At 38.4% G+C, this 23,836-nt stretch overlaps 2 protein-coding genes across 5 annotated transcripts in view; both read right to left on the bottom strand.

The window, feature by feature from the left end:
* The window catches only part of tln2a (talin 2a), a 98,640-nt gene extending 79,805 nt beyond the window's left edge, over positions 1-18,835 (bottom strand). For 3 of the 4 annotated variants that reach the window (XM_024295079.2, XM_024295080.2, XM_024295081.2), the window contains exon 1: positions 13,454-13,647. The gene's annotated coding sequence lies outside the window, so the exon portion shown is untranslated. Of the gene's footprint in view, positions 1-13,453; positions 13,648-18,556 lie in introns of those variants that run through there. The other variant, XM_036210978.1, reaches the window with a different exon arrangement.
* On the bottom strand, positions 16,170-18,559 carry ddx28 (DEAD (Asp-Glu-Ala-Asp) box polypeptide 28). The gene has a single exon (XM_024295082.2). The coding sequence runs from the start codon at positions 18,433-18,435 to the stop codon at positions 16,753-16,755; it is 1,683 nt and encodes a 560-aa protein (XP_024150850.1). The 5' UTR covers positions 18,436-18,559; the 3' UTR covers positions 16,170-16,752.
* Positions 18,836-23,836: the final 5,001 nt, after the last annotated feature.

Genomic DNA, 23,836 nt, shown 5'->3' with positions numbered 1-23,836 from the left:
ATAAAAGATCAGAGTAGTTCAAAAAATTCTTGTTGCTTTCAGGCCTCTTGCCTCTCCTCTTCTATCCATACCTGTATTTACAGACACATTCTCCAGCTCAAGATTCTTTTCAATGTTGTTTTTTAGTTTCAGTTTTTTTACAAAAAAAAGGGATGCACTGTATTCTTATGACACTGAAGGAAAGAATGAAAACATTCGATAAAATCAGTAAATGGATAAAAAAAATGCAGAAAAATGAGACGGTGGTCATCTGATCTGGGAGTAACTCCCCTGTAAAGCATTTACCACACAATTAAGAGACAACAAACTACTTTATCCACTATGAGAAAAACATTTTTTGTGCGTTTTTCTTTTTCGTGTGAATACTTTTATGTGTGTTTGCAGCAGCAAGGTATTGCATTTTTGTCCAAATGCAAACCGTAACTGAACACATGGATGCAACTGACATCTACCATCATAGGTTTTAAAACGATAAGACCTAAATGGTAGGCTGCGTAAAATGAGATCATTCTAAAAAGCTCTCATGCATAAACAGTCTGACGGACTGTTTAAAAGGATAGGAAATGGAAGAACATGTTACTCCTTCGTTTGGTTTGCTTTCATACATGCAAGTTTAGAACATGAACTAAAGCCTGAAGCAGACCAAACTGTGAAAGAAAAATAGTTTCAATAACTAGAATTTTACTGTGTGAATGAGGATCTACACAGACAAGCAGCTTGTTAGAGAACAATATTTATTGAAAGGGATAAAAAGAACACAAAAGAAATGATCCAACCATCGTATCAATAGGGACCTTCACCTTCTCACTACACCAGTTTGCTCACGAGACATTTTCAATGTTTTCAATAATTCATTCGTCATTGAGATTCATGCTGTGCTGCTTGGCTTCCTACTCATAATGCACTGAGTTTGTGTCATTTACTGTCTTTGGTTTACTGGTGCCGTTCAGACTGTAGTGAAACAGACCAGAGTGTCCTCACAAGTCAACCGTACTTGTTTTCAGATGGATCAGAGTTTGCTTGTGTTGCTCTGCATCTCAGCTCAGGCTATAAGCTTTTGCACCAGTGAACTCTGAGACGAATGTGAATGTACCAGTTGCACACTGGGATAGTATGACAGGCTGCTTGTAATTCTGAGAGGAATAGCAAGCAATCAAGCACGCAAATAAATAAATAGTTTGGTTTGGCTTTAAAACACATTTTTCTCAAGAATGGACCAAAACACTCAAGTATCTGAGAAAGAAAATCAGTCATAACTTTTTTGTGTTTTTGAGGAAGAATTAAATGAATAAAAATCAATCACCAATCGGTATGACTGGGTGTGAAAAGAACATTTTCATTCAGAAAATCAATTTCCAGTTAACAAATCAATAACTGAATTTCCTTTTAAAAGCATTTTCTTGTATTTTTGCAGAAACATTTTTAAAGCAAGATTTCATTGTAACTCAAAAGTTCCATACATTTTAGTTCAAAGTTTTGTCAAACAAAATTAGTCCTAGAATGGAAATGTTACAAATTCCATTTTATAATGGAAATGCTCAAAATACCTTGCCAGTTTAGTCCACTCAGTGGAAACGAGGCATTAGTGTACTATGTAGGGCATTTGACATTTAGTATCCAAAACCACAATTCTAAAATCCAGTGCCCTTGAAATTTCCAAAAGATTTCTATGATAAAACAAGTGTGCATCATTACTAGGTTGGCAAATTTTAGAAGGTCCATACTGTGTATTTACTTAGGGGAACCAGTGACGTCATATTTTGCATCTTAAAAAAAAAAAAAAAAAACAGTAGCTTGTCTGAATTGCTGTTAAAATTGAGGGAATTAGATAGTACCGCACTATATGGTCTTTTACTAGTTAGGGAACACGGAGGGAATTCAGGCATAGTGATTGGAGAATGCACCGCTTCACAAAAACAAAAAGAAATTAGAAATGTCCTCTACTATTTGTGACTTAAGCTTTATAGAACAGCACAGCAGACTGTATTTCCCATTAGAAATCTACAGCATCTAACCTATGATGGCAGATGATAGTTTGGTAGAAATGGCGGCAGATGAGATTGTAAATGGACAAATTTATTAAATGTTTCCCTTTATGGGGCAAACTGCTGTCTCTATAAAAAGCCCATTCTGGTGGAATAAGCATTTATGGGCTCATCAGCTTTCTTGGCACAGAGTAAACTAACAAAAAAAGGGACGGTCACCAATATCATGCGAGTTAAAGCAACATGAGCTCAACCTTTCAGTTTTTAGTCAACTTTAGGCAGCCATGTCTATAAAAACACCAATACTCAGTCACAAAGAATGATTCAGTCCTAGGAGACATAAGAGAATATCCTTGAGATGGTCCATGGGAAAAACATACCATACTGATTCCAAGACATCAAAACCAAGAAGTGTGCTTTAGACTCAATCGCTGCTTGATTCAAACAGGTTGGCTGTGAAATGCACAACAGCATTGAGCATCTGCATTAAGGCTCCATAAAGAGAAACTGATATAAGCCCTGCAGCCTACCCGCCATAAATCATCTTCAAACTCCTTGGAGATGCTCACCTTTAAGAGTATGACCAATTACAACAAAGTTTTTAGACAGAAGTTTGAGTCATTTTTCTGGGGTCTTTCTTTCTTTGAACTGCAAAGTTAAGCAACAGAACTATGTGGACAAGGCTGGCATTCTATCCCAAGTCCAAAAGTCAGTTCATCCAGCAGAGGAATCTGACAATGCAGCATTTGTCCCCATAGCAGCTACAGAACAATCTTCCTGCACACATATTGACATGAAACGAGAACCAAATGCAAGACAAGAATATTACAAATAGTCCTATTTTCTATTGAAATAAAGAGGCTGATTTTTTTTTAGAATTTGTAATAGCAGGAGGAAGCTTTTAATTTCAGTGAAATGAAATAAAATAAATTTATCTAAACCATGTCCTTTTTGTAGTCAATAGTGTCAACAATTTCTAAGAGAAAAATCAAATCAAATCCTGAGTTTGTATTAAATTAAATTAAAAACAATATCTGAGGGTTATCAGAGGGGTAGAAATCCTTTATTTGCATTGCTTGTGATGGGCAGATTATTACCTAGCACAAGTAATTCTATGTGTGTGAAGGGAAGTGACATTTCATAAGAGATATTCTGTACACAAACAAAAGCAGCCACACATGCAAACGCATCCACTTCTTTTATTGTTCCACAAAAACCTCTGCAATTCCCTTTCTTTTTCAATTCTATTCAAACAGATAAAATGAATCAAAATTTTTCAAACACAAAAAGTCTGTCAATTTGGAAAAAAAAGACAAAAGCTTATCAAAACTCATTTCCATTAAAAACAACAAATTTTCTGGTGGGAAAATAAATTGGCTAAACAACGAATTAAAGAAAGTTCATTCAAATATAAGACGATGCAAAACTAATCAGTAACCCAAGGCTGAACGAGTTGTCTCAGAACAAAGGAATTTTTATCACTAGCAAATGTATTCAAACATAGACGCCATCATCTTGCTAAGCAAACTGGAAAAAAAAAAGTCTATTACACTGCAGTGAAAGAAGCTACTTTGCTTTGTGTGGGGTAAAACTCCAACTCATTTGCATTCGCAAAAAAGCAAAAGGTCCATGGATCTGTCCAACTCTAAGCCGTTTGACTGATTCTACCACAGTTGTCCGAATGATCAGGAGGTTTTAAGAAATTTGTCAGCCTTAATTGCGGCTCTAGCAAAATTAAGCCAGTTCAGTCGCCATTTTTCCACGATACGGACAGAGCTATAGATCATTGACTGCATAAGTAGGAACTGGACGCCTTCTCATGTTCCAAACAGGAAATACCCGCTAGTTGCAAGAAGTCAAAGTCCCATGGACTTCCATTGAGAAAAAGACAGTTATTACTCAGATATTTTATTTGTCCGAATAACCATTCTTCCACTGACAGATTCTTCTTAACACGTTCTTTCTAATCCCAATTTGTTTAATATATTTTTTCTTCATTGCAAATCATTCTGTCTCAGTAAAAGCATGTAGTGACCGCTGACCCCAGCTCGAAAGTTTGACAGATTCTCCCGAGCTTTCAGTGAGAGGGGCGTGGACTTACAACCAACCGGAACAAGCCTACCCATGACTGGCAATAGTCGTTCTTCTAAATTGATGGGTCGCAATATGGGAGTAGACGTATCAGGGAGTGACAGAGAAAGCTCTGGCCTGGTTTTGCGAGGTCCAGAGGTAAAGCATTTTCCTTGGGTGACGTCAACACCTTGATATGTCCAGTAATATATACTGTCAATGGTCCGGGTTAACGTTTCTTTTTTTTGGCAAATACTGCTGCTAATCAGGAGTGAACTTGTTGGAAGTCAACACCCCTCCCACTGTAAGTGGGCTTGGAAGAATCTGTCAAACCTTTCGAAATGTTCGAGGTGAGATTTTAGACATCTGATTGGTCAGTTTATAACTTGAAAATTTCCGATTAAGAAAAAATATAATGAAAAAGAATGTGAATTTCCAGTAAAATGTTTGAAAAAAAGTAACATAGCAAGAATGGTTATTGTGAGCTAGCAGGAACTTCCTATTTGGAACGTGAGTGGGGAGTGGTGACTCAGTCCAGTCTTCCTATACAGTCAATGATGCATGTCAAAGGCAGTAAAAATTAAAATAAAAAAAATATTTAATATTACATTTGTCACAATAATTTTATGGACAGATGTTTAAGTTCGTTTAAGTTCTTCTCCACGCCAAGTCTTAGAAGTGAAGCTTGATTCTCTAAAGCCGCCCCTCTACTCAAAGCAGGGTGCCATCTTTACTAAATACATTTCTCGTACCACACACCAAACAGTATTATAAACCAATAAAAGCCAGTTTTAACCAAATGGTTAATGCCAAATCTAATACATGCCAGCTGTCTCAATCACAGAAGATTCACCAAAAAAAAAGAATTTAAAGCAGTGTGGAGTCTGTTCCTTTTTTTCTGTCCCCATTTCTGCTCTGAGCGCCTGGCAGGAGTCCCATGCACTCTCCCTTAACTAATAAACAAAGAGTGGTTTTCCTTATATAGCTCTACACAAACTCCACAACCTCCATGACTTGTGAGCGAAAGTAAGTCGGATCCAAACAGAAAGGTTTCGGCCAAGGGCACGGTGCGCCGACAGTACAATTACATAACCCCCAAACATTAACAGCCACTTTAAGTGCCATCTCTGGGGTCAGTCATTTGGAGAATTTTGCAGCGTCAGGTTGGATAGATTTCAGAAAACTGCAGAGGACATCAACATTTAATACTTTATTGAAAAAAAAAGAAAAAGGAAAAACACAGAACGGAAGTATTTTATTTGAATTCAAATTATTATATAAGAATAATACACCTCCTTTTTCCAGTTAGTGATCAAAACTTATGAAGCTGCTACATTAGTCAATGTTTTTCTTTTTTTGCTGCTTTTTTTCACTGACGAAAATGATCAACACTAAAAAACTACACACAGTCTGTGTTGGCAGCACTGGGGAGAAAAATATCTTCAACTTCTGTTTCTGTCCTTTTATGGAGAATAATATAAATGATTTGGATGTTAATGGAGCTCATCATCCACCACTCAGCGATAGAGCAAATCTAAATGTTTATCAGTTCCTCAAATCGTCTTCTGTTCAACCATCAGGACCAGCTCTCGCTTCTATTTTCCAACATTCACTTCTTCTAGCACCCAGGTGGCCTTCAGAGGGGGTTACCCCTGATGGAAATAGGTCCCAAAACATCTGAAGCAAGAATTTATCCTTAAGGCAAAACCAAGAATAGCTTCCCTAGGCTGCAGGAGGAGCAAAAGGGGTGGGGTACATTTGCAGAATGCTCTACTAAACAAAGTTGTGAGCAGCCCCTCAGTCATTCCTGGGGAATTCCAACACAGAGGCTTTTTTTAAACGAGGAGCAAAATCTCAGAGGCAGAAAACTTTGATAAGGCAAACGCGGGTTGAAGTGGTAACATTTGTTCTCGACTTGGGTAATAGCTTCACTTACGACCAGCTGCTGAGGGACCCCCAGAGGAGCAGGGCAAACATCAAGTGTCTTCATCTCTTAAAATGAACGACTGGGACTTGCAACCAAGTGTGTGGAGGCGCACTTTTACTACACTCTGGGCTGCAATTGCTGTTACTCAACATTTTGACATAAAATGGAATATTCAAGAATAAATATTATTAGGCATTAACAGTCTGTTGAGTGAAACGGAGCTACATATTCCACTTCCTAACTGTGCTGTGACTCAGTCTGTCGACAGAGCTCTGCAGTGTTCTAGGGTTCTCCTGTGACCTCTAAGAATCTAAACTCTGTGGTCAGATCCAATCGCCTTAAGTACAGAGAACAAGCGAACGATCGGGGAAGATTTTCATCACCTTAAGAAGTCTGAGATTTACCCTTTAGGAGATATGTGGAAATTACAGGGTGGCTCTTCACACGTGGTTTGGACAAAAGGACCATCTGGACACTGTTCACAGCACAGTGTGCTCAAGTGCTGGGAGCAACAGACACCTGATTAGGTTTCATTTCTGCCCTGGTGACTAAGAGGCATGTGCCTCGAGGTGGCAACCATAGCAGCCAGGATCTCTGCCAGAGATGTAGCAGGCCAGTAATAGCTGAAGAGCAACCTGAAACAGAGAAGATTCCCTTTCAGCAAAGGGTTAAGATGATGGTCCGCTTTAAGCCAAACCCCTCAGGTTACAGGCTAGAGCTTCACCGTAAGTCTGGGGTTGGCTCCAGTTTGAGATCCAAATGAAAATTTCAATACAGCTTTAACTAATATTTGCTTCCCGTTTGATCTTCATTAATATCAGGTTTGCAGAGAAGAATCACAAGTAACTTTATTGCCATTATTTACTCAACCTGAACACACCCAGAAATGATAATTCAATGCTGAAGATCTTAGCTTTGTTTTTATAAAGTGGTCGACCAATGATCTAAAATAAAGATTGATGAGCAGCCTTCGTATTAGGAGAAACATCAAAATGGTAGAAAAAGATGATCAGGAAAGTGTCATTTGAAAATATAAAATCAGAGGCCTTGTATGGTCATACCATCTCAAACTAATTTTTCTTGAATTTTCATTTACATTGCAGGTGTGGCATTTAAACATCAGAACAAGCATGCGTTTGTTCAGCTGCCATGTTGACAACAACGGTTGACTAAGTTCAATAACCTTTACATCGAGAATGGAGGAAGCAAACATGTCTGACCTTGTTTCATTACATAACAGCCCTTTCAGAGGGGGAAAGAGCCAATCTGCAATAATCAATAGTTCCTGAACATTTACTGACCCTTTAATGTGCTATTTTTTGAGACAATGCATGTATATACAGTAACCACAGTTACTGCTTTGTAATTTTTTAATAAGACCAGAGATTATTTTTCATAGCTCCAAGGTTTCCTTTTTTTTTTTTTAAATCAAGATATTTAATAAACACACTAAAGTCATTTTTTTCAAAAGATATACTTGTACCAGGAAGCAGTGGATGCAGTTTATTTTTCTGAGACAGGTTGCAAATTCTGCCTTGGTTTGAATGGGAGGAACATTTTATGCCCGTTTTTGTTTACTTTTCTTTCACATATGGTGCTGTCAGGAGTAAACTAAAAACTGAAACAGACAAAAGAAAATTACAGTTTCGAGAGCTGCTCCCTTGGGGTTTGTGTAACAATCTCAGCTATAATAAAAAACATAATACTGCCAAGTCCTGCTGATCCACTGATTATTAAATATACAGAAGAAGTATTTGCATGTCTCAACTACACCATATATACGCATGGAAATTTCCACCATTTTTCCAATATTTACGTGTCTTCACACTTTCCCAACAGCAGTCATATCATTTACACCACTTGGATGGCGCCTGTTGATCCTCTATCTGAATATTCACACCAAAGTGACCCCCACTAAAGTTCATTTGCAATTGAACCAAGATCCAAGTGTTTGGTCCATCTGACTATTGGTGAGCTTTCACATTTGCCAAACAAAGAGGACTATACAAGAAGACGAACTCCAGTAAACTCTGCTCTTTGTTTTATTGTGGTTAAGGTTTAAAAAAAAAAAAAAACACAATATACTCGTTTAACTTTCAGTTTTTGAAGATTTGCTAATGCAACTTTAATTTAAACCAAAAAAGTTGTGCTGTTTCTATGACAACCATACAGGCCTCTTCGGCTCCAAACAGCTCCTGCTCAGAAACTAACTAGTGTTTTGGAGCAGCATGTGATCTGAATAGTATCAAGGTAAAGCAGAAACACACACACAAAAACTGGCAGGACCACAGTTGCTCGGGCAGCAAAGCACACTTCATGTTTAATTATAAACCTTAAGTCATGCTGAGTATTTTAAACAATTTAATTAGCGAGGCCCAAAGTGTGCAGAAAGATTCTGTGGTTCCAGCAGACTACTGCTGCGCCAGAATCCACTTGTGATGCAATCTTAGACGGGATGGTGTGGGAGGCAGGCAGTGAGAGCGTTGTAGGAGGTGGGGACAAAAAACAAAAGAGAGAATGTGCAGAGAAGATATTCTGCTACATACCAGCATTCAGATAAAACTAATCACCAAGTCGTGTAAATAAATATATCGGTATTGCTTTCTATTTGAAAATGCATTCAAACATTTAGACTTTTATGGAGGTCTTCTGTAAATCTAGATGTTTGGCCAAAATCTAAACATGTTTTGCTACCAGTTTTGAAGCCTAATGTTAGGAAAAGTGATCAAATGTGTTTTTCTGTCTTATGTCTCGCAGCACTGCACACATGGGAGCCACAGAGACTTTTCTTACAGGAATTCCAGCGTGGAATCTTGTAGTTTGACTCTTGTGTTTAAGGTTACACATGCCTAAGGTGATCACAACAGAGTATGACATTCTGACATGGAGTTAACTTGAACTAGATTAGACACTGGCAGCCGGCACAATAATACATGAAGATAAAACATCTCAGAGAAAAGGTTATTCTCGACACAAAAAAATTTTTGGACACACACAAAAAAAAATCAACAGATGTATCACATGAATATTATAAATACATAAATGTAATGCAAAAAGGAGGTGATTCGATGATGGTAGATCCTTTGTTTTGGCAATAACATCTAAAAAAGTATTTTAAATTCAACTCCATAAATGGTGCCACATTTGTAAGGACCATGAATCAATGGGATTAGCAGCAGATCTAAATTATGTGGGTTGATGATGTTTTCATTTTGGAGAAACACCAGGATCCAAGTCATTAACTGCTTTTGTCCTTTAGATGCACAGAATACAGTTTAATTTGGTAAAAAAAAAATAAATGCATTCATGCATATAATCTACCAGTTCACACAAAATGAATTTAAGACACAAAAAGGAAAAACAATTCCAGCTTTACCACATTTCCAGACTGTTTGAAAAAACACATTTATTTTCCATAAAAGAGCAAAAAATGCACTTTCACAGATAAATAGGTGTTTTCAAATATGCAAACATAGCCACAGATGTTTTTTTTTTTTTTATTATTTGGCATTACCTATTAAAATTAATTTCATAAAGCCCCAGATTAAGAGCACTAGAGTGACACGGCTTTAAAAACATAAATGCATGAGGTTAATCCTTAATCTCTAACCTTCCTCAGCCAATTACTCTACAACATGGTGACTTACACACTCAGTTTGAACCATTATCACCCAAATAATCCAAATCACGTTAATTATTTTGGTCAAACACAGATGTTTGGTTACCACCCTGGAAATCACCTTCCAAACATTTCTTTTAGGTTCTAACGAGATCTATAAAAATAGGGAATTATTTCGAAGTGACGAAACTGAAAAGAGGAAAACAAGCCAACAAAGACCGTCTGAAGTTAAATCTTCATCACAAAGTTTAAACTAGCTGCAAACATTATAAAAAGAATGAAGATTCAGTCAAAAAGTGTTGCTGATTTGGGGAAACTTGTAAGAGACATTTGAGAGTTTTTCTACAGCAACAGGATTAGGTAGGCATCAGATGAAAAACTTTATCACTGAAAATGTTCCTTTGTGTTAAAAAAAACAAAAACAAATAAATGAGCATTTATGTAAAGACTAAATATGATCAATCTTTTTGCCCTGAAGGATAATCGGAGCCTGGATTGAGGGAAAAAAAAATGTAATGTTTCCTTTATGGATTTTTTTTAAATCAATAACTTCTACAATCAACAACTTTGCTTCATTGAATCCTCATTATCTATCTACTCATATTTTTAGACAACATTTTTTATATTAGCATTTTATTTTGAAAATAGATTTTCAGAAACAAGAAGCTTTAAAATGTCAACTTCTGTCCGGTTCAGACCGGTCTGCGAAAATATTGTCTAAATTAAACCGGTCCCTGGCCTCAAAAATGTTAGGGACCACTGGTTTAGACTGTATGCAGGGAGTCCCACTTCAAATCGTGTTTTGATCTATTTTAAGTGACTCCAGTGGTCTTTTAATTATTAGGATGCTGTTTTTAACCAAAATCGGAAAAAGCGTTGTCATTTTTGGACATTGTTTCTGCAGAGCGGCAAGAGTTCAACAGCATTTTGCCTCGGAGATGTGGGGGGGACTGTAGGCGTAGAATAACCCCACCCCTTTCCCATCATCCATCTGTTTAAGTGCTCTCCCACTAGCTTACAGCCCCTCACAACCCCAACCTGACATTACCAGTGCAACAAAAATGGCGAGCAATATCGGAGCTATCCATCCAAACATTTTGAGTCAGATGCCAGATGGACATGGACCCGTTTGTCTACAAGTGGATGCATCAGAACAGAGCGGAGCACTTATGGTTATATGGGGGTTATGGCATCATCTTCTAAGCTAACACAGCAAAGCTTCTACAAGCCTTTTCCTTTGTTTTGTCTACTCACAATTCACAATAATGTTAAAGAAATACTCAGAAATGCAATTTTAAGATTATTTTTCTTAATATATGTCCTTCATCATGAGAAAAATGATACAATAACATGTTAAAAATATCAAAATGACAATTTTCATCAGAGTAGGTTTGTAATATACACAATTTTTTGCACAGATTTTCCGTTGAAAGCTAAGATTCATCACATAAAACGCTCTCTGGGGTTTGGAATATAACAAGCTAACCAGTCAAACTCGTTTTCTCTGCAATAAGGTTGTTCAGCCCCAAGCCTCAACATCCACCACCCTGCTAGCTTCACAGCAATCCAGCTGATTACTTAAGTTGGAAGATTTTAGGGTTTCAACTGACTGAACATACCCGATCCAGATAATCCAAAAACAGAAATCAAAAAGTCTAATAGATCATGAGTAGAGGAGGCTGGCCAGCCCTGGCCCTACTTGGACACTCCTTCATGAAATAGTAATGACCTAAACTGCACACACCAGCCATCCCTTTGCAAATCTGACCGACATGTATAATCGGACACCTGACTCCTGTTTTTTTGTTTCTGACAGCCAAACAGGGCTTCCTGCTGGAGGAGTACAGCTGCCACAAACAGAACATTTTTCTGTGAAAATGTCATTATAGCGTGCTCATTGCTTCCTCCCGGCGCCCACCAGCCATGACAGAGGCTCGTTTTCTTGCAGAACAAAGAGACAGATCAATAAATTAGCCGTGCGTAGCTAATGAGCAACCCCGCTGAGATTGGCCTTAAGGGTCCGGCATTTATCACGCCACATAACCGACTATGGACAAGGTGGATGACCATTGCATTTATTTGTAGTTTCTTTGCATTCTGCAGAATTCTGTTGCCGTTAATCCAAGGTAGCTGCTTTTCACACACAGGGTCTCTGAAGGCTTCCTCTGATTTACCACATTTCCCCTAAAGTCATTCCAGCACCGTTTCACTTAAGAGCTCCCCTGCAAAGAGAATCTGTTGATGATTCTGCTTTGAAAATTACTAATAGCGTAATGGATGCATAAAAGCCATCTCCAAAAGGTCAGTGCAGTTAGTAATGGGAGAAAAAGGCTCCTGACTGCTAGATGTGTCAAGAGAGCCAGATAGAGTTTGGTCAGTTAAATAAATGATTGGTGCTGTAGTCGGTGGCGGAGCTGCATACCAAGCAGGTGCAGAGGCAGCAGCGGTGGCGGCTGATGGCAGAGTTAAGCGCGAGGCTCTGGAAAATGATATTTTCACACAGATGAAACAGAGTCGTAAGCGTTCACAGCTGAAGGGGCACAGGCCCGGCTCATTAGACAGGAGCTGCCATTTTGAAGGGACACATTTCAACACGGGGATACTTTAGGTGCCATTCCCTCTCATGTACTTTTTACATGTACTGACGGCTGCCTCGCAAATTGATGTAAACACATGATCAGACCTTAGATATACCTGGAGGATGCGTTTGATCCCGAGGCATCAGACAAGCAATGGAGCTTGGGAGTCTGTAAAGCCATGTATCTACTTATGACAAGCCAAGGTCTATACAACCAGGATGGGAGTATGTGTGGGGTAATGGAAACTGCCAAAGACTCAATCACTCTACAAACATTTTACAGGCTGCTCCCATCTCACACGGCCTGTCGCATCAGCCTCCCAGCGGACTCACAAACCACCATCAGGACACTGGAGCTGTAAATCCGATGGCTGCTGATGGATCAGCAATACTAGTATCCATGAAAAGTATTGATCCCTGTGCAGAAACTTGGCACACACGGAGGAAATCATCAAACACAGCCTGTGGGCAGACATGGAGGGGGTAAGCGGTCACATGGTTTTCTGTAGTAAGAGCAGCATGTGATCTGAGGAATTTACAAAAAGGGTATGAAGAAAAAAAAATAAAGGGGTGTGGCAGCTTTGCATCCATCCTCTCCATTCCCTTTTCTACATGTCTACTTACAGGTTATCTGAAGGGGGGAAATGTGGAAGAGGACACTTTCATTCAACCATGCAACAACGATGAAGGGGTCTAATCAATGAATTCAAAGCAGGGGCACGCATCTCTAAACAAAACTAAAGTTGTTAACAATTGCCTGTGGAATTAGTGGAAGCTTGACTGACATGGAAACATGGCGGAGGCTGCCTCTCTTTTTCTCCTCCTCCTCCTCCTCCTCCGGCCGGGGCGCAGCGTAATTCCCACGAGCAGCCCCTCCATGAACTCTGCATGCTTCTTTGACTCCACACGCCCACTGCAAAGACTGTCCACGCGCGTAACCCCGCGGCGTAGAGCGCACGAGCTCTGCCGGATCACGGTTGCGATTAAATTCCCCAAAACTTACCAAAAGACCCCCCGCAGTGTAAAGTCCCCTGCACATAATCTACAAGTTCGCCGGTTTTAATGAGCATCACCGCGCGCAACTTATTCATTCTGGAAGAAAAACACGGACGAAGCCGACAGGATCTCCTGCAGCAGAGGAATACCCACGCGGACACAGTTTGGGTTTTTTTAAGGGGAAAGCTTGGTCGCAGAGGAGGTCAGACAGCTCTCCGTCCGTCTGCTGCGGGGGAGATGGGCACGAAAGAAAGCCGATTACTGGGCTGCACGCTTACCTCCAGATGCTCCACTGGGGCACTCCAACCGAGCCAGCCCCGGGGAGATGCGCATGAGCCGGCGGGGAGGCTGCCCCGCTTCCAGCGCTAAAATATCCGGCGCCGCTCGGGCAAATTTCCGAGTGTCCGGGCAGCGTGAGAGAGCGGCGGCTGCTGCCTGGATCTGTGTGTCTGTGAGTGTGTGTTTAAACGGGAGTGGGACGGACCGGAAGTGCGTCATCAACAATGGCCGTTTTGTAGTGAATATAACAATGGCTGATTGAACTACAAATACGGTTTAACTGAGGTATTAAGTCATTTATTGGTCACTAATGGGAGCAATACATTTAATTAAACCCTTTATATTTATATTTTCCTGAAAAAAAGCAATAGTTAATATTTCTGCAAAAAAGTCTGAAAGACTGCATTTGTGATGCTAACACTCAATATATGCTCAAAACAAACAATTTAAAAATATAATTTACAGGTAAAAAAAATATTTTTTTCTAGAAATTTGGGCTTTGGATAAGAAATGTTTTATTTTTTCTGACAAATAGTAATAATGACACGCAATTAGTTAGAAAAAAGTAGTCTATTCAAGTATAGGCCTTTTTAAGTACACCAAAGGGTCTTCAAGCTTTTTGTCAAATTTACTCTAAATATAATGACGTAAGATGCAAATGAACAATTTACTAGAAATATTTTTGCAACGGGATATATTTTATTTATTCACATAAAGCAGAAATACATCTATATTACTGTAAATATCTGACTTCAAGACCGAAATAAAGAAACTGTCAGTCTGGGGAAGAAAAACTTTGTCAAAATTAAATATAGATTCATATGAAAAAATAAATTTTTTTCACAAGTAAATACTCACTATAAACTTTTAGCTTAAAATCATGTGAACAGGAAAATGACACAAATAGTTGTGTTATTCAGAAGTACAAACTATTGTAGTTTTGATCTTAGAAATCTGTTTTTCTCATTTGGCCTTTAAAGCTCTAAAGTCGTTGTTGTTGCCAGCAGCTCACAACATAAATTAGCCAATGACAATCAATAGATCATACACACAGTTCTTAGAAAGTACTGGGGCACATTATTGATTTCATAAAAGGAGCTTGTGGAAATTTAAACACTGGCCGTATTTGGCACATGGGGTGAACTTTGGACAAGCGTGGTCTACACTAAAAGTGAGGCAGTATGTATACTAGAAGTTTACTTTTTACGCACTACAATATCCATGTACTTGAAAACCTAAAAGTTTCTATTTGTTCTTAAGAAGTATAGTATACTTCCTACACCACATGTGCATGGTCTATAGTAGACTTGCTATACTTATACTCAAGTTACTTCATAAAGTGTTCTACTTTCTGCTAATGACGTTTCTTGAGGCTTTTTCTTTCATTTCTGCAGAATTTCATGAAACACATTTTGTCTCAGAGTGACGCAGGGAAATTATTTCATGTATATGCTTCTACACAGTGTGGGAGATCATTTCAATTTTTATATTTCGGGATGTTCTTTATCTTCTCAGAAAACTAGCCTCCAGCTAATTCAGAATCCTGCAGCCAGAGCCCAAACAGTCACAGTCACAGTTACTGAATGTGGTTCTGCTGTATGCTGAAACTACAGCTAAGAGAAACATCATCAAGTGAACTTTTTTGTTAGCCTTTAAGTTAAAAGCAGTCTTAATCTAAATGTATCAATTAAAGAGGAAAAAAGAAGCCAGAGCTGCTAAGAAAGGTTTTATGTAACTTGCAGGTTTTTTTTTACATGATTTAAAAATTTAGATCATTTTAAACTCAAGAAAAAAAATATAGCAACAAGAATACATGTTAAAATTACTGATCTTCCTCTGCAACTACATACATGATTACAATTAAGATGAGGGGTAAAGGACAATACCTTAGTGAAAAGAGATTGATTCTGTCCAGTATCTGGAAATGGTACATGCACATGATATTTTAAACATAATTTACCTTATAGAAGTCCGCTGGGTTGAGCAGAGCTGCAACGAAGTAAGGATATAGATGGATGAAATCAAAGTTTAAACGAGGAAGGGTCAAAAGCTTCAAGATGTTGACCCCAACGGGAGCAGGATGGCCACAGCTAAATTCCAGACATGCTTATAGAAGCCCATTATTACTGACAAATCACTTAACACTGTCTGTCCCTTTGCCACATGCCAGGGTCTGACTGCTTCTTTGACACGCATTAAGGCCTGGAATGAGGCGGGAGGGACATAAAACTAATTAAGGTGTTTGTAACTAGGTAGCAAGTTATTTAAATAGACCGGGCATCTGCTTGGATCTGGGGCCTTCTTTTGAACTATTTTGGATAAATGTCGCCACCTTGTGGCTATATAAAGTCAACGCAGCACTATCTTGTATAAAAGTCGCCATCTTGTGGCTATATAAAGTCAACGCAGCACTATCTCATATAAATGTCGCCATCTTGTGGCTATATAAAGTCAACGCAGCACTATATTTTATAAATGTCGCCACCTTGTGGCTATATAAAGTCAACGCAGCACTATATTGTATAAATGTCGCCACCTTGTGGCTGTATAAAGTCAACGCAGCACTATCTTGAATAAATGTCGCCACCTTGTGGCTATATAAAGTCAACGCATAACTATCTTGAATAAATGTCGCCACCTTGTGGCTATATAAAGACAAGGCAGATTCCCCTCAAATTTTAAATCTATTCAACAGAAACAATTATTTGAAGTAAAACTGTAAAAATTACATACATTTTTAGGGTACTGTTACATAGAAAATGTTGTGCAAATTAATAATTTTCTCCAGCTATCTCCCACATTCCCAAAGCATGTTTCAAAGGTTGATTGGTGCCTTTAAATTATCCCCAGGTGTGCATGCGAGTCTGTGGCCCTGCAATAGACTGGTAACATGTTCAGAGTGTACCCTGCCTTTGCCGAGCAACATTGAGTCTCTGAAAGGAATTTAGCGGATTCTGAAAATGGACAGAACACTGAACATGAAATGGATAAATTAACTAATCCACTCAAAATTTATTAATTTTGTGACTTAGTTCTCTAACATTTCCAACATTTCTACACACAGATTTTCCAATACTATTATAAAAATATAATTTACTGTGTACCCAATGTTTGACAGTTTTTTTAGGATTAAAGTAAGAGAAGGTAAGAACGTGTATATCATATGTTAGATCTATTAAACAACTTCTAAAGGAATAGGACTAAGACTGAGCAATGCAATTCACTTTTATTTAAAATAATTGTTCCTGCATCAAAATATTTATTGCATATATTTATGTAAAAAAATCCAAACAAAAATCTACTCTTCAGTATCGACTACTTTGGCCTTTGGTTCATGAATTTCCGATTCCATCCCTGGTAAGGTGGTTCTCCTCCGAGCAGCAGTTTCAATGCTCTGCACCAGCTCCACATCCCAGGGATGGGTGACAAAGCTGAGCACCTCCCCGTCCTCCATCCCTCCAGCTCGACCCACTCTCCCCGCCCTGTGGATGTAGTCCGTGTGGGATTCTGGAAAGTCGTAGTTGACGACTAGACGCACCTTGGAAGTGTCCAGGCCTCGTGAAGCGATGTCTGTGCATATCAGAACATCCACCTTCCCCCTTTGGAAAGACTGGAAGATTCCAGAACGCACGGCAGAAGGCATCTCACCTTGCAGTCGAACGTGCCGAACCCCCAGTTCCTCGAGTGAGTAGCCCAACCAGTTAACTGTGGCTGACTTGTTGCAGAATACCAGAGTCGCTCCACCTCCTTTCTCACCCTGGAGCTGCTTCAACGCCTGATGGAGCTCCAGGATTTTGTCTGCACCTTTCACTTTAAGAAAAGTCTGTTTGACGTGCGGCATGAGGCAGTGCAGCATTCTGCTCTTGATGGTCACCATTTTGCCGAGATCTGTCACCTGGCTGAGTAGCTCCCCCACGCCGCCCGGGAAGGTCGCTCCAACCACGATTAACTGAGTTTTCCCACCAAGACCACACGTTTCCTGGGGGTCGCTTGCGATGTTCGTGTGGGAAAGGATGTTCTCCAGCATATCAGAGAAACTCGGGTCAAACATGGTGTCGGCCTCATCAATCACCAGGAAGTTCAGGGCATCCAAACTCAAACAGTGTCTTCGCAGGGCTTTGACCAGAGCACCAGGCGTTGCCACCAGAATATCTGGATGGTTGTTCTTGAAGACAGCCTTGATGTGTCCCACACCTCTCCCACCACCCACAGTCTGTGTGCGAAGTCCAAAGGAGGCGCACAGAGTCCTGGACACAGTGGACACCTGCTCCGAGAGCTCTCTGGAAGGAACGACGACAACAGCTCGAATCCTGTCCGTCTCCATGTCGCAGATTTCATCCTGCCTATCCGCCTGCAGCCTGTGAACTATCGGCAGCAGGTAGCTCAGAGTTTTCCCGCTGCCTGTCTCTGCAGCACAAAGGATGTTGTGACCTTTCATGACCTTTGGGATGGTCTGCAGCTGGACAGTGGTAGGATGGGTGATCCCAATGTTATTTAAAGCTTCCACCAGCTCTTTGCAGATGTGGAGTTTGTTAAATGTCACTGATGGTTTATCTTCATCCTTCCTATGGTTTCCTGGAATGTAGGGCGCCACATCCTTGGTGTTATTGATGATAAAATAATCCCCAAACGCCTTGTTATGCTTCCATCCCTTTGAGCAAAGCGTGGGCTCCTCGAACTTTCCCAGCACGTACCTGGCGCTCTGGTTCAGGACCGGATTTCTGCTCTGGATCAGGATCTTTCCAGGTTTTACGGTGCCGATCTTGCTTTTCTTTCGAGCTTCTTTTACTTTTTCCACTTGTCTCTGCAGATATCGCGGCACACGAATAACGGTTGTTTCTTCTTCTTGGGGTGTTGCGCCTCCATGACGGAAGCGAGTCTGAGGCAGAACCGCAGCAACTTTGACGAACACAAGTCTGCTTCTAAAGACGACAGCTCTGGACGAGGCCAGCGCCAAACACCCGACCTTCACCGTCTGCATTTTTAAAAATGTTACCGACAAGAACCGAACACTGGAGAACACTGTTCACACGAAGTTAAAACGTCCTGCATGCTACCGAAACTCAAAATAAAACCCGAATTTGAAGAAAAATAGAAAAAACCTTTAGCTTTCTGTTAGCTTCTACTTCTCCACGGAGTAGCCACGCTTCTGTGGCGAGTGTTGATGACGTCGAGGACGGAGGATGATGACGTTTCAAAATGGGTGGATATTTTTCTATAAAATAAAATAAACAAAAATGAAATGAGGTAAAATTAAATTACAATAAAATAAAATAAAATGAGAATAAGCGTGTTCTTTGCCAATCACTCGAGGAGACTATTTTTCATTTATTTTATCATTGTATATACACAAATAATTTTAGGTTTGATTTGGAGGCATTTACCATCACAAAATTGAATGTAAATATATATAAAAAAATAGTATTCTTGATGTTGTGTAAGTTTTACTTACGTGGTTTGTCCAAAACGGTTATTTTCATTTTTTCTGTTTATTTATTTTCCCCCCAAGAAATTCCGTATTCATAAGTGTAAATGTTCTAATTCACAACTTTGTTTTATTCCATCTGGATTTTAAATGATCTTCTTTCTGTCCCCTTTTCATTTTCTTTTTTGTTTCCGTCATGTTTGAGTTTACAACTCTAGGTTATATTGTATGTTTTTCCTTTTATTGAATAAAAGTGAAACAAAATAACAAAACAATAGAACATAAGCAGAATATGAAGACTTTAAGAACATTTCATTTTTTAAAGGAACTGCAATGTTTTTTTTTAAATCCTATATTCAATAGACTTATTTTCATCTTTGGACTGCAAATGTTGTTCGTTGATGTGCAGCTTGCACAGATGCCTCATTGTATCTAGTTCGCAATAAAGTTTATTAAAAAACTTATTAAGTACGACTGGGCATTTAAACCTCTGCTAAGTGCTCATTATTGATGAATGAGGGTTACAATTTTTATTCCATCAAACAACAAGGATTTGTCAGTTTTTGCACTTTTCCTGATTGACTTTAGTATTTCTTTGCAATGCAAGCTTAGCCTGTATTTGCTTTAATTATTAAATGCATTGTTGTCATTATCAACAACTTTAGTTGATATGCCTTTGAAATTCAATTGTTTTAAATTGATTAAATTGCTTATTGTAAGCTTATATTAAGGTAATGATAGCCCAAACTGTAAAAAAAATTCCCTAAATAAAGTTTTATTCAAATACTGTATTACAAAAACAATGTTTTTCTATTTCAGAGGAGAGCAAACTCTTATTTTATATGTAAATGTCCACCCCTAACAACACAGCAACTGGATAACTGTGATTATTTGCCTTGTTGCATGCCTGTAATAGTGAATCAATCAGCTGATTAAAGTCCCAGTGATGCAGGACTGCCTGCAGTATGGCAATAATAGAAACTATGATAGATTTGCCAGAGGTGGGAAAGAGCACTGTCACTGACACAACCGTGACTGTCAATAAAAATCTAAATCATTTTGAGCTGTTGTCCGTCCACATTATCAAAATCAAGCCTTTTAGTGTCTGTGAAGCAATAAAGTACACTTTTAATATTATGAAACTAAGTTTGTTGCAATCATAAATCACTACCACAGCGGTGACAGGATTTATTCTTGCATCTCTATGCTAAAGTTCATGGCTGGATAATCCAGTGTTGTTGCTGTGGAGGATTATTAAAAAGAGAGACTAATCTCTTCAGGCATGCATCTGCAGAGGGTCCCGAGGGGAACACAGACCGCCACTTTCTGCTCTCTGTCTCACACATGCACTCTCTGCCTCCTGATGAAAATCCAGTCTATTTTTTGCTTCTAATTATACACATTTCCATGCAAACTACTCATTTTTGCTTCACAGTGCAGTGAATAAAAAAAACAGCAGTCCACATTAGTATTTCTGTCACAAGTGCATCGATTCGACATCAGCTACACTTAACATGTGCTGGCTGAATCAGCCCAACCATTGATTAGGTGAAACTACAGAGCATCAGTCGTGCTTTCAGTCAGTTCTTGCCTAATGTTGGCTTAATAAACTCACAATCCCCACAAAGATATCCTACAACTTTCCAAACCAAGACAGCAATCTGACCCATGTGTAATTAAACAAATTAAAGGCTTAAATTGGCGATGCAGTGTTTGATGAGAAAAGGTATTTAAATATTTGTATTTATGTTTTTTGAAAATCATATTAAAGCCACAAATAAAGGATTAAAAATCATTAAATTCTTCAAATTCTCAAAAAATCTATTTTTTAATTTGATAGTAGCAACACCCATACATGTAATCACTGCTGTGTTCCATTTCTTTTACCAAGAGTGAATCCATTTGGAAACTGAAAAGAGCAATAAAAATATTTATTTTGTTTTTCCGCATTATATACTGTATTTATTTTCACAAACTGATATCCTCGTGTTTTTTTCTTTTTAAAAATTCTACCACACGGACGTGTTTTCAAATGTTTAAGCAAGTGTTGTTCTAAAAGTAGCCTAATAATTTCCACAAGACTGTTGTTGCATCTGGTCAAACCTGCTTAACCTCTTTATAACATGACAGACAACTGTCAATATCAACTGAGGATCTCCATCTAATTATAAAAGAAGCATTTAAATAATCTGTATTGTATTTAGTAGGTTTTATTATTTCCAAAGAACAATTCTACACCACTACACCATTTTTGTGCAGTATTTACAGTATGTGCCAGTATTTTTCCCCCAACTATTCATAAAACAAGTTTAATTTTTACATTTTTAAATCTTTGTGTTTTTTGTTTCTTTCTTATATTCATGTTTGACCTGAGATGGAGGGGAAGTTCTCATAAAATCATATTCTTGAGCCACGCTCTTGTATGGTTGCACAGTTTGAACAAAAGAGGGCAGCATAAACCCTAAAAGACTTCAAGTTTCAAGAGTACAGAGCAATAAAAGCAAGTGCATGCAAACTTTAACTATAAAAATATGCAAAAAGGAAGAAAAAGAAAGAACAGGTTGTGAAACATTAAAAAAAAAAAGAAATTCATGTTCTACAGTTGTCACAATTTTTGTTCCTTGTACTTATATTACACCGAACTGCATCATACTTAATTTCATGCTGTGTTGTTGCTCTGCGTGCACGCACCAATCCCTCAAAGAGTGACACCTCTTATAAAACAACCAGTGTGTGGGCAGACAGTGTGCTTTCTCTCCTTAACTTTCTTAACAAGAACATAAAATCATAAACCACATCTTCTGCCTCCCACATGATTTGTTTTCTTTATCTTCGCTCTTCAAAGGTCATCTATGAAGATAAGAGATGCAAGTAACCTGAATTAGACTAGACTTGGTAGGACGTATATGGAGACTTGACTTGTGCACTACTCATTTCCTAATGTCAATGGCATGTGTCTCTCTGACCGCATCAGTTCAAAGCCAGGCGTTGAAGGAAGGATCGGTTGAATATTTAACTTAACTAACTAAACAGTTTTTATATCACTGCGTTCAAAATTCAAGTTTCAATTTTAAGTTCAATTATTGAGAAAATAATTGACATTTGTGCTTGAAATTGTGCTCATTATAACATATTAATATGTATTTTTTTTTTATTATTTTTTGCTGAAACAGGTTGAAATAAAGCTTTTCTGTGCGTGAAACGGGGGATTTGTTTGCTTTTTACTCTGCAACCACAGATGATGAACAATTGTCTGCTGGTAGAAAATTGCTGGGAGAAAACGGCTTCAAAGACGGTGAAATTTTGTGCTTTTGCTTGGAAATCAAGACCACAGGAAATGTGATATTGATGCTTTCAGCTGCATTTGTGAACTCAGCGCTTGTCTGAACGCCCACATGCCTTCAGCATATGTACTTACAGTCTGCCTGTGTCACAGAAATTAGAGTTTAGGTGTCTATATAAACTGGAGAAGTGGCCAGAAAATGTCCCCTTGATGGCACTCCTTAAAGATTATTAAAATCGATAAAAGATTTTGACTTGTCTATTTTTTAAATATAAATTAATCATGAAATGTACAACACCATATTTGTTTTTTCTGCAAATCATTACCAAAAAACCATAAATCTCTTTCATCTTTGAAGTCTGGATTAAATAGCTGCAACAATGCACATGATAAGGGTTTATAGCCGTGCATGTGAGTGTTGCAAATTACTTTAGTGAAACATTAAAAGTGTCCTGATTGAGTCAGAGCATAGTCTCTGCATTATGGTGCAATGTGTAGAGGCATCACAACGAGCAATTCCTCTCGTTATTGCTGATAAGGCAATGCAAATTTCAAGTTCGGAGTCCAAAAAGCTGCAAATGTGAATCTTTTAAACTGCTGCAGAATTGAAAAATAAGCGAAAAAAAATCCATCTTAGAAATAAACACTGACAGTGAATAAATTGATTTTAGAAAACAACAATTAGAGCTTTATTATATTAGGTTATTTACTCAATAAAGATTAACCTTGGTGTCTGGATGAAGGTCCAGAGGAGTGGAACAGCCAATGCAGACACTTTTCAAACTTTAAAACACTAATATTAATATAACAATATTTTCAAGTGATATATTTTATTCTAAAATAAAATATAAAATTGAACAATGAGTTTGCAATTTAACAACGAATATTGCACTTAAATGTCTTTGGTATTTGAAAAAAAAGTATTATGAAAAAGTATTAGAGGAACTCCTGTTGCCTGGAAGGAGGAAAAAAAACACATTCTGGATGAGCTCCAATTGTGTAGAGCTGGGTCTACAATTTAATTGGCTGAAAATAAGCCGTGACCAAGATGTTTGCAGATCCACAACAGCGGCTTACGGGCCATTCACTTGACTAAATGACATTGATTAGTCATCAAGTACTGGTGTCTGAACAGGCTTGGGGGATCTAAAGGTAAAAAGTGCAACATGCTGTTATTCTTCCAGCCAATTTGGACTGGGATTAGATCATTCAGAGGTGGGACAGGAGGCCAAGTGCAACTAAAGGTAATCTACTGGTTCAGCATAATAAAGTATAATAAAGAATAATAAAGTATTTAGTATATTTTACATTTTATTTTATTTTATATTTTGCTAAAATATAGGACAGTAATCATTTTTATTATTAAAAATGTAATTTTTGTTTGCAATATTTTAAGTTTTAATAGTATGAAATTAATGATTAAAAAGCGTGTATTTTGACTTAAATTATTAACTTTCCAGGTGTCTCTTATGATAAAATGATATATTTTCATGTTTCTGATTGTTAGCTGCACGGTTGTGGGTCCGTCTTGGTTTGTGTTGTGTCTGCTGACGTCACCGCTGGAACTGCCTTGTGACGCGGGGTTAGTAAAAGTTGGGATCGGAGCTCCGGTGGGAGAGACCGAAGCAGGCAGGAGGAGACACGGGAACGGGACACTTTACGCGGGCGCGGAGG

This window comes from Oryzias melastigma, linkage group LG3 (assembly GCF_002922805.2).
Source record: "Oryzias melastigma strain HK-1 linkage group LG3, ASM292280v2, whole genome shotgun sequence".
NCBI classification, from domain to species: domain Eukaryota; kingdom Metazoa; phylum Chordata; class Actinopteri; order Beloniformes; family Adrianichthyidae; genus Oryzias; species Oryzias melastigma.
This window is presented reverse-complemented; position numbering and strand designations above follow the sequence as displayed.